This window comes from Osmia lignaria, chromosome 13, assembly GCF_051020975.1.
Source record: "Osmia lignaria lignaria isolate PbOS001 chromosome 13, iyOsmLign1, whole genome shotgun sequence".
Lineage (NCBI taxonomy): Eukaryota > Metazoa > Arthropoda > Insecta > Hymenoptera > Megachilidae > Osmia > Osmia lignaria.
In genome coordinates, this window is record NC_135044.1 from 8,624,749 (window position 1) to 8,645,228 (window position 20,480).

General features: G+C 37.0%; 1 protein-coding gene across 2 annotated transcripts; it reads right to left on the reverse strand.

Annotated features, from left to right (window-relative positions):
- Positions 1-35: 35 nt before the first annotated feature.
- Positions 36-20,456, reverse strand: LOC117602131 (uncharacterized). Of its 2 annotated transcripts, XM_034319727.2 has the most exons (4): positions 20,286-20,456; positions 20,105-20,206; positions 6,108-6,318; positions 36-5,369 (listed from the first exon to the last, which is right to left on the reverse strand). In XM_034319727.2, exons 3-4 carry the CDS (start codon positions 6,290-6,292, stop codon positions 3,371-3,373), a joined length of 2,184 nt encoding a protein of 727 aa, XP_034175618.1. In that variant the 5' UTR covers positions 6,293-6,318; positions 20,105-20,206; positions 20,286-20,456; the 3' UTR covers positions 36-3,370. The 2 variants fall into 2 exon arrangements, with proteins under 2 accessions (XP_034175618.1, XP_034175619.1); XM_034319728.2 differs by lacking the exons at positions 20,105-20,206; positions 20,286-20,456 and adding an exon at positions 19,456-19,477.
- Positions 20,457-20,480: the final 24 nt, after the last annotated feature.

The following is a 20,480-nucleotide window of genomic DNA, read 5'->3' on the forward strand; positions in this document are numbered from 1 at the left end:
ATACAAAAAAAAGGGAAAATATGGTGCTTAGAGTGCTTCGATTATAACTTAATAAATATTTCTTATTTTTCAATAAATTACAGACTTGTGAAAAATCTACAAGTCACTGAATGTCTTTGTAAAATGTAAATTTTTCTAAAAAATTTCAAACTGGTCATTTCACAATTTAGCGTCAATTACTGTAATAAATATTACCTACAATTTTACCTATTGTTTCACTGATAAAGGCGAATCAATAAATCTAATATTATTATATTATCGTATATTAAAAACAGCCTGTTGAATATACATGTACACGTGTCTTCGTAGATATACAAAAATACAGGTTCAAGCATACACGCACGTACACGCAACACGCATCGTTTGTGTAACATGTGACACACAATAAAATCAATACCAAGATTCATCATCAAATCACATCGTATATGTACAGATTATTTAATATAAATAAAAAAGAGAAAAGTATCCTTTATTTGTAATGTACAAAATAGATAGCGATGGAGGAGGAGTGGATAGCATCCTTGACACTTCAAGGTATAAGATTCGTCATGAGAGATACGTTGTGTACATATTTACATTAATCGACGTATGTACTTATGGGGAAAAAAAAATACTTTGATAGGTATGTATCAATAAATAGCTTACTCAAGTGTTACTATGTTGAAAGTGTAATCAAAGCAGTTACAGTCTCCTGGTTGTTCGTACGTATGTACAGGACGTTTAAAAAAAAAAAGATACTAAACCTTTAAACCTTAAAGTGATTACCAATCATATTTATCTACAGAAATATAGAAACTGACTCCTTACTCGATTAGCTGTTTCACAAATTGCGTCCTAGATATGAAAGAAAATCACAACCCAACATTTCCACCACGTACTACATTGAGTTTCATCGAACTTGTCGCGGCGTGTGACACTAACCATATTCGCGTCGGAGGGAGGATGGGCGAGGGACAGACGGAGGAGGGACTGCAGCCAATCGACTGCCGCGCCGACGTGAATATGTGTTAGAGTCACACGCTGCGACAAGTTCGATGAAACTCAATGTATACTAGGGATGTGCGGCCCGACTGTATTGGGTTCCCGACTAGTCGGGTCGGTTCGGAAAACATCGGCCGGGTTCGGGCGGGCGTCTGATACATGCGTGCAGTCGGATAGCCCGACTATTTCGGGTTCGGTCGGGTACAGTCGGGCAGATTCGGACGAGCTCCCAAATTATTTTATTATTAAATTATCTTATTCCAAAATTCCATGTAAAACAAATTTTGCACATGCCTTTTGCAAGTATTAACAAATACATGAGAGTTGGATCGCGGGCCGCGGCCCGCGGATGTTGGTCCGAGTCAGTCCGACTGTACCCGACTGAACCCGAAATATCGGACACCCGCCCGAGCCCGCCCGAGCCCGTAATATCGGATACCCACACATCCCTAGTGTACAGTGAGTTGCATTGAACTTGTCGCAGTGAAGTTGGCCACGCATTCACTCACCGACGCGGCGTGAATGCGTTAGTGAATTTGTAGCCAACTTCACTGCGACAAGTTCAATGCAACTCAGTGTACACTATTCTTGAGACGTTCTGTATAATTCTGCTGCTTCAATAAATGCTGCGGTGCAAAACATCGATGTCACCGCGTTAAAACAGCCTCGTCGACACTGACTAATAAATCTAACAGATATGTAATTTAATACTAGTGAAATTTCACGAAGAAAAAAAAAGATAGTAAGAGAATAAACGTTTGTGAAGCTTATTTCACACATTGAACTATAAATATATGACCGCGTGTCATCTATGCACAACCACCTTTTTTTTTTACTGCTCCTTATTTATAGAACTGCCAAACGAATTATTTTTACATTATTTTAAGTGCCATCTTTTTTCTTTTTATTACCATCTAATCAAATTGTCATGTATTCAGGTATACAGAAAAATAATATTGATTTTTGGAGATAAATCATTTTTCACACCTACTCTTGTCAAGTCATCCTATAAATTTGGAATTTTTTCATGAAAATCATAGCCACCCATATTTATAGCTAGCATCATTATGTTAATTATTAATCAATCAAGAAAGTGACATTATTTTGTAGAATAACTTAACCAATTTTTTGGCTTAATTTGCATTTAAACGCATCGCAAATATTCATCGATTCCGTTCGATAATTTGCAAATATTGATCTTTTTAAACATCATTTCGTGTCTTATCTCGGTAAATATGTACGATTAGTCAACGAACCGCGAAAATCACGTGAGGTTTTAATGAAATTTTGAAAGAAACCGAACGTATTGAACACGTTCACTAGCATATGGGAAATGATGATCGTCTGTCGATCAACGATTACCCCTACGACAGTGAACGTGTTAAACTATCCTCGTAGTTTGCGTAATTACTCGATGGTCTCTGATTTTTCTTGGCAAATGTAAAAAACAAACTTGGCAACCACTCTCTTTGTCAATGAAATGAAAGTGAAAGACTGGCTGCCATCGTTTCAAATGCATCTGAAAATAGTCGAGTCGCGTAAGTGTATAAAAGAAGTCACCTGTGACGTCTGTTACCATCACAAAAGTAACCTTCAGCGAGATGGGTGTGTTGGTTACAAAGATTGTAGCCAAACAACTATTTTCTTCTGTCACCTCTAACCTTTTTCTCATTGAAATAATAAATACTTGAGTTTTTTTGAATACAAAGAGTGTATCTTTGGTACTTAATTTTTCAGTAGAACTCCTACGTAAGAGGATAATTAAGTAACATAGCAAAATTCTGTTAAAAAAATAGAAAATTAAGTGTAAATACTCATACACTACTCGATTGTTGCAGATTTTACTCTGAACCATTTCCTATACAAAATATTAATACCCTCGTTTTCATTGTATTTCAAGCTTCAAAATGGTACAGCACAAGTGCCATTTTACAATACTTTTATGTCATGAATTTATGTCAGACTTCATACGTTTCGAAATCATTCATCATTTGATCTGTTTGGCAAACAGCCACCTTCTATTAAGAGCATTAATGAAGCATTTATGCAGTGATTTTCATCAAGGTTTAAGCTTCACATCGGTATACCATGAAACTGTGTCAGACTTTTTATACTACATATCTGCAACAACCTAACAGTATCCTTATCTATCGTAATTCTTAAAATAATAAAAGAAATCTACATACATGTATATTCTCGTATCGAAACAATTCTGTTTGATCGAATACTTTCTAACCATCAAGTACTTACACAGACGGTTAATCCGAATATTTCTCAATATTCAATGTAAAAAGTTTCATTTGGTATGTTCATAAGTAACTCTGATCAGACACTTGATTAACACGATTAAGTATAGGGCAAAGTGTCAGGAACATGAAACAGATACTGGTCAACATTCCTCGGTGGAGGTGCTAGAGATCTGAGTACTGGCACCGCTGGAGAAGCTGCTCCTGCATGTCTCTACAGCTAACGCCGTGTCCGGTACTTGAACGAACTGAACCTTTTCTTTGGGCCACCGGTTCCTCCCATAAACACAGTTAAATATATTATACTTGTGGTCCATCTCGAAGTGACTCAAGGTGCTGCTGTGCCTCCTTTTCAGCACCTTCTTAGCCATCAGGCTCCTGTTGTTCTTGTAGGAGAGCTCTTTACGGAAACAGAAGAACCGTCTCAGCTCTCTTTTCACTCTTTTCGAACGGTAACCGAACAACAGAGGACTGATATACGCGGCCAAGATGAAAAAGCTCGAGGCCAACACGTCGTACTTGTGGGGCAAATGTTGGCCAGTGGAACGAGGTAAATTCTTCGTCAACAACAGTACCACATACGGTGACCAACAAATCAAACCCATCACTATAACCACAGCGCTGATTCTCGCCGCTCTTGTCTCTTCTCTGTGCCTAAATATAGACCCGTTGCTGATTCTATCTTTTAGAGAATTTATATAACTAGAGGTACTCCTGACGCTCGCCACCCGTTGAAGACCTTCGTTTTTATTCGTCGCAGGTGTTATCGTTACTATGGGTGTCAAGAGGCAGGAGGATGATTCTGTTGCACCGCCACCGGTGCCAGTGTCTTTGTCAGTCTTGTTGCTAACCACCGTTGAGTTATCAGGAAGGTTAGGTTCTATATCAACGAAAGTGGTGGATAATCTACGATGAGGTTTCACTTCCGAGAAGTTCTTCAATATCCCACTGTCTGCTGGTCGTTGGGTCTTTGAGTCAGTTTCAGGCTGCAGATGTCCTGTTGCTGCCAAGTCATCCTGTTTATCATCATTCGACGTGTTTTCTAAAGACAGCTTTTTGTCAAAACACTCGGGAGGAAGCTCGTCCTCCGAATCGGCGGTTTGGTCGATGACGAAACTCGAGTTCCAAGATTTTTCTGTTTCCTCTTCTACCTGAGGATCGTTTTTTTGACTCGCAGAATCGCTTAATTGATCGTCCGTGGGTTCCGAATGTTTCGAGCAGCGTGGGGATACCTGGAAAGGTTGCAGTCCAACGGTGAACACTATTCCTGAGGAAGGTTGGTCATCCATCGGCGGGGAGGAAATCTCAATCTCCAGAGCCGACGAAAAAGAACGTCTTCTAGATCCTTGACCCGGTGGTTGTACGGTTTCGCTGGTCTCGTCGATCGACGAGAGGCTGGATATTTTTGGCAACTTACGAAAATCCTCGATAGTGTCTGTCTGCAGACGCTGAACTCTAGACGGGCCATTCTGTTCCTCGGTGAAGCTAGCCGAAGAGAGTATCGGTCTCGATCCACTTTTCCTCGTTCTCACCGAATTTCTATGAGCAGCCACATAAATACTGACGTAGATCCAACAGATGGCGACGAATGGGATGAAATAAACGAGGATGCTGTATACAATCGCGTAGATGAAGCCATAAGTAATGGTACTGTTGTCCATCAATGTATCCAACATTGAGTTACCATTGTCCGAGGTATTTAATACTTGAGGCAATTCGGTGACGTTTATTTCTCTAGTTTCATTGTCGAATGATAACGAAGTGATATTGACGAGAAAGTTGTTGTTTCTTGAACAGCACGATAACCAGAGACTCTGAGGATTCGGGTTGAAGAACGCTAGGAAGCCGAAGACTATGGAGATGAACCAAATGGACATGATCAAGATGCCAGCCTTCAATTTGTCCACTCTAGCTCGATAACGTAATGGATCCACTACAGCAAAATATTGATCCACTGCGATCAAGAGGACCGAGAGCACAGAGGATGTTGTCACGATGGCGACCGCACCCTCCGATATCGTGCAGATACTACCTATGGACGTAGAATCTACTATAGGTGCGGTTGAGGCTGCGTCCATGATCAATAACGGGATCATGGTGGCGCATACCAGCAGGTTTGACACGGTTAAGTTCATGACAAACCTGAAATCAAAATCAACGGGCTGATTAGCGGACTGTAGGGGAAAGGAAATAGCTATCCAATACGTTAGCCTACCCCCATGGTCCCGGCATATTTTTACCCCATGGAATCCATAGAATAGGCCGCCAAAATGATCTGTACCAAGTTTTATCCAAATCGATTAATGGGAACATGATCAAAATGGCGACCAAAGTTGATCCTTTTAACATGGGGCTCTATGGGGGAGTGGTCGAAATAGTGCTTTCGGCATCTTAGTTTCCGGATAAGTTCCCGTGTGACGATCTTGATGCTGATGGGCTCATTTGAAAGGTATCATCGTCTAGTTTAACATATCCGGAAACTAGGATGCCGATAGCATGATTTCGACCATTCCCCATAGAGCCCCATGTTAATAGGGTCAAATTTAGTCGCCATTTTGACCATGTTCCCATTAATCGATTTGGATAAAACTTGGTACAGATCATCTTGGCGGCATATTCTATGGATTCCATGGGGTAAAAATGTGCTGGGACCATGAGGGTCGGCTAACGTATTGGATAGCTATTTCCTTTAAAGATGGTTCAAGAGTTGTGATAGGAGACGATGGACTACAGCTCTAAAATGATACAAGATGGAAGAAACTATCAGCACCGGGAGTGGAGGAGTTCCAAAGATTCCAAGGTTTTCTTACAAAGGTAATGGAGTACATATAAAAGGTAGGTAAATAATATTATAACGAGCAAAATGAATGATTAATTAACCTGTTGGAAATGGTCCGCAGCGACGGGCGTATAAGAAACGCCAATAGAAGAATGGAATTTAGAAAGAAACATCCGAAAAGGACGAAACTCCATGCCACGATTCCTTGATTATCCCACCATCCTTCTAGATCTCCCAGATCTGAGATAGATCCTTCTTCGACGATGTCTGGCGAATCTCCAACCATTCATGTATAATAGATGCGACACAATTCTGAAACAAACGCAACAGATTTATGTATTTAAACGAATTTTTACTGATTTTATAGATTCTTAATACAGACTAATCGTAGAAGTATTCTTAAACAAGTATCGAGTATAAAATAAATATTATGTACTTTGCTATTTTTATCTTATTCAAAACGAACCTTGAAAAATGTATGTACGTACATTCACTCGAGCATTCATAATCGTCCAATTTAGTTTTCCTCGAAATGTTGTAAAATTCAAAACACGCTCTAAGTACGTATATTGTAACATCCCAACAAAAGCAATTTATATAAAAAAGAAAAATTAATATTTACAATGAAAATATTATTTGATCGTTTTTAGAAGAGAAACAAAAGTAAGAGGAAAGATATTGTGCAAAACAGTGATTTTGTTAGTTTTGGCTTTTCATATTTTATGATCCCTTTGTTTTTTCATCTTGAATTTTTCAATAATTTTTCACTGAAACATTGTTACAATTTCAAACAATTTTCGCAAGCCAATATTTTCTATATACAAATGCTAAATCTTACAATTGACAGAAACGAAAAATGATGTGGTGGAACGAGTCAATTTCTTTTCTGAAAATTATTCTACGTGACCTGAATATATACATATATTGCAGTAAAGTGTTGCTGTCAGTTTATATATAGACTTAACGGACTTTCCCGCTGGCACAAGCTGTGAAAATATCCGTTGCAGTACAGAAGAAAATTGATCGTTTTGCGAGCGGGCTTCAATGATAACAAAAAATTATCTATTGAAAAGTGAACGGAAGTATTAGGGAACATATTGCGTCATTTTTTGAATTTTAATAAATACTTCACAATTATTTAAGGAACCTCTAATTGTTTCTATTCATAATTTACAATATCTCTCTTATTCGAGTACTCGAATTTCGAGTGAAACAATGATCGGTCGGTCGAGCCGAGCCGAGCGTTTGAATTTGCCGAATTACTCGAAATCGACGAAGTGTCTGAAACAAAAGCGAGCTACTCGAAAAAATCGAACTACTCGAATATTCGAGCTGAAAATTCATCTTCAAGTAAATCGAAGTTTTACGACGGCTCGAATATTCGAGTAACTCGAAAATTCGGCAAATTCAAGCGCTCGACTCGATTCGCACGATCGAAGCGAGTTCAGCTCGGCTTGTAAATTACGAGTGCTCAATTTATTCGAGTACTCGAATTTTGAGTCAAACAATGATCGGTCGATCGAGCCGAACCGAGCGCTTGAATTTGCCGAATTTTCGAGCTACTCGAAAAAATCGAACTACTCGAATATTCGATTTACTTGAAGATGAATTTTCAGCATGAATATTCGAGTAGTTCGATTTTTTCGAATAGTTCGAAAATTCGGCAAATTCAAGCGCTCGACTCGGCTCCAACAATCGAAGTGAGTTCAGCTCGGCTTGTAAATTACGAGTGCTCAATTTATTCGAGTACTCGAATTTTGAGTCAAACCATGATCGGTCGATCGAGCCGAGCCGAGCGCTTGAATTTGCCGAATTTTCGAGCTACTCGAAAAAATCGAACTACTCGAATATTCGATTTACTTGAAGATGAATTTTCAGCTCGAAAATTCGGCAAATTCAAGCGCTCGGCTTGGCTCGAACAATCGAAGCGAATTCAGCTCGGCTTGTAAATTAGGAGTGCTCAATTTATTCGAGTACTCGAATTTTGAGTCAAACCATGATCGGTCGATCGTGCCGAGCCGAGCGCTTGAATTTGCCGAATTACTCGAAATCGACGAACTGCTTGAAACAAAAGCGAGCTACTCGAATATTCGAGCTGAAAATTCATCTTCAAGTAAATCGAATATTCGAGTAGTTCGATTTTTTCGAGTTTCAAACAGTTCGTTGATTTCGAGTAATTCGGCAAAATTCAAGCGCTCGGCTTGGCTCGAACAATCGAAGCGAGTTCAGCTCGGCTTGTAAATTCCGAGTACTCGGACAGCACATCTCTAATCTCTCTCTCCTTAATCTATAATTTACTTGTTACGACACACATAAGTCATAACAGAAGTGTCTGTTGAATTTATGCCAAAAATTTGATATTTTACCTCAAAGTAACGTTGCTACATATAAAACAGTTGATTTCGAAAGACATAAACTCTAGCGAGATTCGATGACAGAAAAGTATCATAAAATAATACTTATGATATATCAATTTGAAGCTGAAAGTTAAACGAAATTTACTACATAAACCCACCGTTGGTATTCTTGATACAAAATGGCTGGTTGCCAGTTACAACAAGCAATGACGCCAGCTTCAGTGAACGGTGATGAATTTGGAAAGATATAAAGTCTAATACGATTTCATGCCAGATCGAGAGTATTGAGAATATCGATGAGACGCTTATAAAGTCATTTCCGTTGATCTTTAAACTTTACATTGACATACCACGAGTGCCACTTGACGATACTTTTCTGTCATGAAATTTCATTTGAAATTTTGGGGAGACCGGGTTGTCACATATTTTTATTTTTATTTTTTACAGATTATAGTTGCAGGGAAATTCATTCAGACATAGTTTAATATAAACTAGGTACGGGAAAGTTTATAAAAAAAATTAGTTTTATGAATACTATCAATAATATTGTGGGATGAAGTTCCGAATACGACCGGTCGCCGATCAAGATGAAATTTTGAGGGGGAGGGGGGTGGGGGGGAGGGAACCCCAAATATAAAGTGGTATCTTCGGCTTCCTATTAGTTTCCGAGATATTAATTAAAAACTTTCGTACAATACATAGAATTTTTCCTATACAGACGTAACTAACACAACCGTCTTCGCTGTAGTAAGCTGACATCGTCAAGTGTCGAACAGCCACTGACACAGCGGGGATTCCAACTTGAATATCTATAGGGTGTCCTATTCAAAACTTTGGAGATACGACGACTGTTGTAGCGTTGCAATTTATCTACCCTAACCTAACCTACGTATAAATCAAATGTGTTTAATTCCTTGAAAATTAGTAATACAATATAAAACATAACGTAATGTAACTAAAAAAATGGATTTTACATGGAACACCCTATAGAAACGGAAGCCGATATCGCTATGGTGTGAACGGCTGTTCGACAGTTCACGATGACGGTTGCTATAGCGAAGACGGTAGTGTTAGTTACGTCTGTATAGGAAAAATTCTATGTATTGTACGAAAGTTTTTAATTAATATCTCGAAAACTAATAGGAAGCCGAAGATACCACTTTATATTTGGGGTCGTCTACCTGCTCCCAACCAACCCTCCAAATTTCATCTTGATCGGCGACCGGTCGTATTCGGAACTACAGCCATACTCTGAGTTAATTCACATTATCTGTAGTAATTATTTTGTGACAATGTACCCGGAGCTTGGGTTGTATATGTATATGCACCGCAGTGTCGATCTTTAGCGACGATTAAACGGTGCTACAGGGTGATCCTCTCGCTACGCTACCCGAAGTGCCGCCACAAGAGTCCATGACTGCGACGCGCAGGTTGGAAGGTGGTGGGGGGACGCAGCGTGCTCTCCGCTAATCGCTTTCCACTACGTTTGGAGTATCGCCAATCAGGGCGAAGATGCGCACGAAAGAACGAAAACTGGTCTTTTCGTAGTTATAGAATCTGGTGAACTCGACATCCCATTTCTGTCATCGCTTACTTGACCCCTGCAGCGAAGAAGGCTGTGTGCGTGAAAATGTGTGCAATAAGCAGAAGAGTCCTATTTAAACGCTGCGGAAAACAGAATATTTTCTTAACACATTTTCACGCACACAGCCGTGTTCGCTGCAGGGGCCACCTCCGTCAAGTAAGCCAGACCTGTCCAAGTAGGGGAATCCACTCCTAGAACACATGTTTTGGGTCCCCTTCCAACGCTGCTCCTTCAAGTAAGATGGGACGGTTCCGACTACCGTCTCTCCGTCTTTCCTAGTGGCGGTACTGTCTCCTCGGAGAGATGGTAGTCGGAACCGTCCCATCTTACTTGAAGGAGCAGCGTTGGAAGGGGACCCAAAACATGTGTTCCAGGAGTAAATTCCCGTACTTGGATAGGCCTGAAGTAAGCGATGACAGAAACGGGATGTCGACTTCTACAGGGTGATCCTCTCGCTAAAGGACACAAGGGAACTGGCGACAATGACTCCCTTGACCGCACCATGAAGATACATAGAGTCGTCTCGGCCCGGGTAGGTTCCCAATACGGACCTCTTTATAGTGTGGTCAAGGGGTACATTGTCGCCAGTGTTCCTTTGTGTCCCCTAGCGAGAGGATCACTCTGTACATTCTATTGCGGCGGCACTTCCTTTCGGGTAGCGTAGCGAGAGGATCACCCTGTATGAAATTCAATGTTCTGAACTCCTATACAGGGTGTCCCGGAACTGGCGTAACACTCGGAAGTGGGGGGTTGCTAGGGTGATTCCGAACAACTTTTTCCTTTACCAAACAGTTTACATTGGTCAATAAGAGCGTCATTGTCTTGCTTATATGTAGCCGTTGTAAAGGGCTCGAATCGAAGGTTAATCCTCGCGTTTTCGTCTTCTGGCTTTTACGATTCAACAGGTTGGTTGTCACACATTTAAACAGGGCCGGCGTGACCTTTTGCGGGGCCCGGTTCAAAAATTTTGCGGAGCCAGAATATACATTCAAATCCTATACTTAAATTTCACAATAAGGAATTATTTATTATAAGTACAAAGGATGTTACATATATTTTTTGTAAGATGAATATTACATAATTTTTCTCAATTTTTTCGCCGCAAGATCTATGATTACGTCATCAAAATTGATTGAGTTTGCTATTTCGCTTTCTATTGAAAGAATATCCAAAGATGTAAATCGGTCCTGGCTTATTGATGATCGAAGATAATTTTTTATTAGTTTCAACCGCGAGTAGCCCGCGGGGCCTTTCAAAACGCGAGACCGTATAATAAATAACCAAATTTATTAAGAAAAAATCAATTCAATTGAAAAAGTAACAATTTGATTATTAATGTTATCACATACGTTATAAAAATCTCTTATATTTAAAGTTTCATTCTGAAATTCGAACACAAAATAATAATGAAACTAAGAAACTATAGCCTTGAATACAAAATTAAACTTACAATTGTAAATATTTAAAAAAAAATTAAAAATCTAATTCTTTGTATTGATTATGAATGAAATATTTATAATAAAATTAAGAATTCTAAATCATTAAAAATGAATTACAAATAATTGTAACAAACTTATCAATCACTTATCAGTCACCAGTCTTATCGTTAATCAGAATCATCTGAATCGCAGTGATGGCAAATGTGACAAATAACCCCAAATGTTCTGTGACAACTTGACCCACACCGTTAAATAATTTAAACTATCCACTCATTTATTAAGAAATTTGAAAAATGCAAAAAGATCATCAGACTAAATTAGATAAAACTCTAAACTATCGGATTTTAAAGCCGTTACATTCGATACTAAGAAACCAATATATTTATGTAATAGAAAAGATATTGCAAAAATTTACTTCAAGTGTATCAAAACTAACAATGACCCGTCGTGAATTGAACGATCGCGTGGGAGAGGCGATAATATATCCACGCGTTGCCATGGGTGATGAGTACATTTCTATTGTTTAGTTTCTTTTTTATAACAATTGTGACAACCGTACCCGGTGTCCCCTACTTCACGATTGCCCGATCATTAGTCGGAAGGAATACCCGAAACGAAGATGATCTAATGACCGAAAGAATGCTCGTTACGATCAATATGCCGAGGGGTTAAAAATCAATGTATGTGCTCATGCTGCTGGTTCCCACATGAGTTATCGTAAGGTCGTGAACTTTTATCACGATCCATTAGTAGATTGCGTGGGACAGTGGGGTGACTCGATTCTAAAATGACTCATTGATGGATTTTTCGTTAAATGATAAACTCAGCAGCTTCTCTAATTAATACCAAAAAAAAAAAAAAATATACATATTTGCAACATAATTTAAAAGGAATCGTGAAAATCATGATCCGGATGTTTCCCATTGTTACAAAGATATAAAAGACTGCTTCTATGAATTGTAAATCGTGTATTCGAAACGTAACGGAATGACGCAGACACGGAGATAGTTTTATTATTCTCTTCCTCTCGAGAAATGCATTTACATCGGATAAACAACTTACCTGAAACGCAACAAACGAAAAGAAAAATGTTGAGGCGTTTCAAGTTTGCCAGTGAAAATAAATATACAAGCGTCACTATCATCTGACGTCAGCTAAAGCTTTTTCAAACGTATATTTTCAGTCTAGTAATTACCATCGGTACGCGATCCATTACTATTGTAACGCTCGTCATTTATTACCCTTTTTAATCGACCGTGAAATCTACGTAACTGTCTGTCAGATAAACAAAAATAGGATTAGTTTTACTTGGAAAGAAATTTGTGCACCTCCGACCGATTCGCGTTACGTGTGAACGTTACAAATGTATATTTTGTCTAAAAGAGAATTATTGTCGGTAAATCCTGCTCGATGCCGTTTTCCTAAAACTTTACAGTATATATATGCTATACTGCTAAATATAACTGAAAACTTAAGCGGAGTCAGAGAGAGTGGTTGGAACGTTGTACGTAAAATCGTAGGTAAATTAGAACAACGGGATTTCAAGCAGATCCGATTCCGTCGTAAATTGCGTTTTATTGCTTTCAACGTTGGTCAGACCATGTGTTGTAACATGTGCGTCTTCTATCATTTCATGGCATAAAAGTTTCGCAAAATGGTACTTATGGTATACCAACTTGAAGCTTCAAGTTCAATGAAAATGGCTATACATTATGTATAAATTAGGGATGTGAGGGTAGCCGATATTACGGGCTCGGGCAGACTCGGAAAAAATCGGGCGGGCTCGGACGGGTGTCCGATATATGCGTGCAATCGGGTGGCCCAACTATTTCGGGTCAGGTCGGTTAAAGTCGGGCAGATTCGGACCAGATCTCGCGGGCCGCAGGCCGCGACCCAACTCTCATGTACTTGTTAATGCTTACAATCAGCATGTTCAAAATTTATTTTGTATAAAATGAAGATACAAGTGGCATGGAATGAAATTCATTTCAAATAAATTCGTTATGAGTATTATTTTTCCACATAAAATTTATCTTATTCCAAAATTCCACATAAAACAGATTTTGCACATGCTTATTGCAAGTATTAACACAGTACAATATCAGTCATAGTGTCCGTTCGTCTAGTGAAAAAGCAATGACTTTGGAGTCTAAATTCAACCGCAGCAAATATCATAAATCTAATTATTTAACAAAAGCGTTAAAATAATGAACATAATCATCTGATAAAAGCTTTAGAATATTCAATAATTTATTTGAAACTACAAAATATATTAGACAAACGGACACTATGATTGATATTGTACATAAGAATTAGGCCGCGGCCCGCGGTCCGCGGGAAATCGTCCGAACCTTCCCGACTCTATCCGACCTGACCCGAAATAGTCGGGCTACCTGACTGCACGCACCTATCGGACACCCGCCCGAATTTATCCGAGCCCGCCCGATTTTTTCCGAGCCTGCCCGAGCCTATAATATCGAGTGTCCGTAGATCCCTAGTATAACCCCATCGTTAAGGAAAGGAAAATCTTTTTACTAGAAGTTGAACTAGTTCCTTAAATGACGACACGGGAGAATATTACTTTATTCCCTTCTCGCATATTTACAGTGTTAATTGAAAACAGAAATCATTTTAGCCTTCATCTTTATCGCTGTGATAAGATATACACAATATATTGTTTCAAGGAATCGAAGGAAAGAAGAAACTATCGAATGATTTTATTTCCTTCTTATGCCAGTTGGAAAGTTTTCTCCTTCTTCCTGAAGATTTCTTTTTTTTCCCCTTTAATCTGAACTGAAATTTCATTGTCACGAACAGTTGGATATTATGTTTCGCTTATCACCGGTTGTTGCTTCTTTATAATGGAAAAATCCTCGAGGATTTTGCAAATTTCAGCCGATCGACGTCAGCAGACATTCTTTCCGTAATATTCGATGGAATCGTTCGTTAATTGAAGCCGAAAATATTTATGGTATGGGCAAGTACCACGCATAATTTATTCCCATTATTATTGCTGATATTGGGGAAAGAAAAAACAAATTAAAACAAACGTAAGAGTAGTATGTATTCACTCGTTTCATTCATAAATGAATATCACTCTCTGTTGTTTCGCTTTCTATATGTGAACTACTTTCTTATGCAAATATTATCCGAATACTTTAGAGGATCTTCATTTTTGCCACAATCTCTTATCGATTCAATGCAAACAACAGGAGATATGTATATTTTCTTAATGACTCGGCTTCTCTCGTATTCTTCTTTAAATACACATTAGACTAAATACATCCAAACGGTAATAAACCAACGCTATTTGCAAAGCTTTCCAACATGACTATATGCTCGTTTGAAATGTTTAACCTTAGAGAACAGTATATGTAGTATCGCTTCTAACTGTATACGAAAGATGATTAAAAGAGTCAATCAAATTAAAAAGAATATATTAATAGAAACGATTCAACATGGCATAACGCTATAGTATAAAAATAACGGTATAGTCATTCATTGAGAATCGTAATGTCCTTCGCATGGTAAGGTGTAGTGCCGCAGCAACTAAATGAAAGATAATTAACACTGATACAGTCCCAACTGAACATACATCAACTTGTCGATCAAAACGATAGCAAAAACTAAAGGAATAACATTACCGTCATTTTAAAAAACTGTCTATTTTGAAATACCTTAATAATTAAACTGATTAAAATTACAAAGTATGTAATCGTTCTCTTCTTTTTTCTCTTAGAAACAGTCCATCTGTAATTAATTATGAACTCAATGAATATAAGGATTAGTCTATCGATGGAGATACAGTCTCATGATGACTAAACATTATTATTAATCCGGAAATTTTTTCAGACAAGGAAAAAGAGAGGAAAAAAATTGTTTCGTAGGAGATCGATCGGCAAAGAGCAAAGAACGAGTTAAATTTGAAATATACGATTCTTTCCTGAATATTTAATTAAACGCTTACGAAAATATCTTCAACTGGCCTCCTTTTACACTCTCAAGATAACAGATTTCTTCGATCGAAAACAATTTCCTTTTTTAGTTCCAGTAATCAATATTAATTAACTTTGTACAATACCGTAAATCGAATGAATAAAAGAAAAAGAAAAAAAAAAGGGAAAAAATACCGCGAGCGAATAGCATGCGGTGTTCTATGCGGGTTCCTGGTTCGTACTCAACGATTAATGACGCAAATTTCACCGCTGGATGATTTTCACGTTAAGAATAGGTTGAGCTAACAATTGTACAGTTTACAATAACACACCTTACGTCATTCTTATAATTGTTTAAGTTTGAAAGTGTTTCTGGAATAGCGAGAACTAAATAAGAATAAAATTCAGTGGAATTATTTCCGTGAAAACGCAACGAATAAATGAGAAAATTTTATTAACATCGTATATCTTGAGAAACATCAATTTTACCTATTTTCTGAAAAAGCAATAAAAAAAAAAAGAAACCTAAACAAATTGTTCATTCTAGTTAGAAGAAATGGTTGAAAACGATAAAAACTATGTGAAATTTGGAAATACATGTTCAGTTAATTAAAAGTATTTAGTGTAATGAACTATGTATAATACTAAGCTTGCCAACTCATCGCTATACACGTGCGGTTTCAAAGTTCCTTTCTTTCTGTCGAAAGATACAGAGAGACATGAATTATTAATCATTCGAACAGAGTTGCTAATTTTAATGCGATATCAATCGCAGCGAACGGAAACTCGACACTCCATCGACCTAAATAACAATACGCTTCGATAAACAAAGAATCAGATTATTCGTTCTTTTTTTGCTGCGAAATAAAATCGTACAATTGAAAAAACAATAAACCTTCCGATGAGATAATATTAAATTTCAAAAATATTTCCTATATTTTTTTGGGGAAAAAACCAAAATTTTTTGTATCTGCAACAGAAATTATGTTCATTATCGAAGCCGGGATTAGTAGATAAGTAAACAGAATAAAATGATTACTTACTCAGACATTTGGAATTCGAGATATTATGTAAAATATTACAGTACTGTGAATTACATAAAATTAGCAACAAAATTTGGCGCAAGTTTTTCCAAGAATTTTGTTAGGTGTACACCCTGAGTTGCATTGAACTTGTCGCAGTGAAGTTGGCTACAAATTCACTAACAGATTCACGCCGCGTCGGTGAGTCGATTTCGCCCAACGTCTCACCGACGCAGCGTGAATGTGTAGTGAATTTGTAGCCAACTTCACTGCGACAAGTTCAATGTAACTCACAGTGTACAAATTAATTCGGTGCCTTTAGTATTATACCTTCTTAATTAATGTATTTGATTTGAATATTTTCCCGCGGTTTTGAATATTTGAAAAATGACAAGACAACATAATAATAATAACGATTATTTCAGTAACCGGAATTACTGTTGCTTTTTAAAAATAAATCTTTAATTAAAATAAAGAAAAGGCACCGAATTAATTTGTACACCTAATAAATCTTAAGCATGGAGTAACTTGTCAATTAAAATTACATCATCTTGTTTTTCCTTACGTTGCTGAACTCGATGATTAAGTACAAAAAACTTGAAATATAAGATCTTTTTTTATGACAGACAGAGACTTTAATATTAAACGATAACTCTACACAGACTGATTGCCACGGCTTTTAACCTTATTATGTCTGTCTGGTGAGGAACGAATTTAATATAGGGTGAAAATTTCATGTCGCTAACTCGACAAATTATGAATTTAGGTACTAAACTAGTAATAATTTTAGAAACAACTTCGACCTACTTTCAGAGAAGTATGTCATTCTTCCATGCGCAACTTTTTTTTTAGAAATTTTATTTTTCTGCAAAAAAGCGATATATCATTATTGATAACGTTTGAACTAAGATAATAGAATAGAAATTTGAAAAAGTATCTAAGTGTATAACGTTCGTGCATATGAACAAAGCAGAAAAGTAATGAGGATTAAAGAATATACAGTTAGAGGCAAAAGTAAGTGGACGCTGTTTAAAATAGAATACCTCGGTTAAAATTGGACTGAATAACTTGAAATTTTTTGAGAAACTATAAAAATTAATTCACTAAAATATTTCTTTTTATCGCGTTAAAAAATTACAATTTGTTGAAATCGTGAAAAAATAGCGAATGGTTATTATTCAACCTTTTTATAAGAGCCTATAATAAATTTAGAAGTTACAAGTAATTAAAATTTTCGAAAATCGCGACTTTTCATCTAAGAACGTGACTAGTTATGTTCTTAGATGAAAAACCCGTGACTTTTGGAGATTTTAATTATTTAATTTTAATTATCTGATTTTAATAATAAGAAATTAAAATTTCCGAAAATCACGATTTTTCACCTAAGAACGTGGCTAGTTATGTTCTTAGATGAAAACCTGCGATTTTTGGAAATTTTAATTATTTAATTTTAATTACTTATAACTTTTAAATGCGTTGACCGATCTCGATGAAATTTTCACCATACACATAACTTATTTGAATCTACGAAAGACATATTTTAAATTTTCATTATAGACTCAAATAAAACAGTTAAGAAATTGCCTTTTACTATTTTTTCCCCGATTTCGACAAATTATAATTTTTTAAAACGACAGAACCTCATATCTTAATAAATGAATTTTTATAGCTTCTCAAAAAGCCTCAAGTCATTTGGTCCAATTTTAAATAAGGTATTCTGTTTTAAACGATGAGCGAATTATTTTGTGACCCACTGTTACATACATTTCGAATGGTTTCAATTTGAAATTCAGGGAAATGAGATACACTAGTGACCGGGTTAGATTTTTATCAAGTATAAATATCAAGTGCATATGCCCGCGAAAAAACGGTATAAAATTTTCCACATTATCACGCGACGAAACATTGGGGACGGTAGTTTTCCAACTTACTTTTCAATATCACTGGTTCGAATAACATTTATTATGCTCGATGAATGTCTGAGAATTTCATCTTCACCCACCCGATTAATTACCAGTTTATTAAAGGAAATTCGCTTTCCACTATAAAATGAATATTCGTGTGAAATTTTTTCAAAAGATAACATTCGTTTCGTCCATTTATTTTCGTATTTTTCAGGCTTCCTTTTTATTATTGGTTCACGCCCAGTATGACGTTTCTGTACATATCTTTAGTTTATAATTTAGATAAGCCCAAAATAAATGGTCGAAAGGTTGCAAAAATTGATTTCGTCAAAGTTTAATCGTTTCCACTAATAATTATGAGTATCAGTCATTTTAAAATCGAATTTTCATATTCAATAAGCGTAAGATACATAATATTTCAATTCTTTACAAAGTTATCCAAGAAAGGAGAAACAAAATGAACTTTACGCTTCAAAATCGATATTATCCCAGAAGTTTGTTCTTTTAATGCGCGAAAAACAAACGCGACACGCATTTTTAACCAATTTGTAATTTTAAATACGTATGTCAAACAAAGTCACGGGAGGATGTGAATCGACAGTCACGAGGTTACTTGTTAAATTTGCCAGGGAACGTTGATAATTACTTTCCTCGTGCTGGAAGCACGTGGTTACAAACTAAGAGAAGAGAAAACAATCCTTTTTTTTTCTTGGTTACACACAGTGTATCCAAAATTAGAACCTAATGTATGCTTCTCGTAGCTTGTCAAACATATAAATAATAAAGTATTGTACACTGACAATGAGTTGGATTGAACTTGTCGCAGTGAAGTTGGCTACAAATTCACTAACACATTCACGCCGCAGCGTCGGTGAACCGATCTCGCCGAATGTTTATTAGTTTATTAATAAAGGCATGCTTGCAGAATTTGGATTAATTCCATCATTAAAAAGAAAATTTTCAAAATATGCCTATTTTTTCTTGCTCTAGAGTGACCTAACCCCTTAAATACTATTTAATCTTTTCTCGCTTGTCTTTCAGTCATTGTACAAGCGCATATTATTTCTACCATTTTTCGAGCTAAGTTAACTAAAAAGAAGTATTCTGCTTTTATTCGTGCCTAACGAGTCAAATGGTACATGAATTGTACAAATTACTTCATGGTGGTACTACGAAGTACCACGAAGGTACTGTACTGTATACATACCTGGTATAGAATAGTATACAGAGTTCTGCAGAGCCGAAAAATAATTTAATATTAATATTTTTGAATGACTAAGGCCTTCCAGGCTGCCAGGAATATGCTTTTTTTCCAGATATGAAGTACATAGTTATTTTTCACTGACTTAAGCCATTCAGGCCTTTTTTTATTAGTACTTCGCTGACTAACCTAACCTAACCTAACCTTTTTTCTACCTAATCGAAACTAAAAGAAAGCTCCCGCTGCTGATCGAACGGGTTAAAGGTTGTACTGTGTAATCCGCGCAGGAGGAGCCTAGCTGGCACCTCAGCGCAGGACTTTCATGCGGACCATTTACGACCCCGCCATAAACTGCGATAAAGTAATTTCTGCAGTTCGAGGACCGCCAGTCAGATTCAATGACCAGACGAACTGTGCCCTACGCGCTACTGTCGTTGCACACTGTGCTCAAATGTTATGACCACAACATTCCGATGACATTTCACTCATGCCTGGCTTTAGTTACGTATACAATAAATCTGTATCTTCATTCATTCTAAGATCTTTTCTCAGTCAATATTTCGTGAAATAAGAGATATAAAACTTCGCGTATGTACTAAAAAAAAGCAGAAAATTCTTTCGACTGCTAAGGACAAAAAGTAACTGGAAGACTCACCAAACAAAACTTCTTGCCCCTGAAGAACATTCACTTCATCTATATTACGGATGTTTTGGATGATTTGTAACTGAGATATATCCTCTTTTTCGAATAATTTCACTGACCCGAAGAACAAGAAAGTGTTAAATTATGAAATGGCACCGTCACGTACATGTAGGTGAAAATAATTTCTACGCACCACCGATATATCACCGTGCGGAATGTATGACCGAATTGTATACCATTCTACGTGTATTGAGAAATGGAAAGTTCCGATTTTTGTGGTAAACAGTTACTTAATGCTGCCTATATACGATAGATATAAACTGCAGCGTCGAAACACAACATTCCACCAAAAGCGATCTTTCTCAACTGACTGAATTGAAGCGGATTG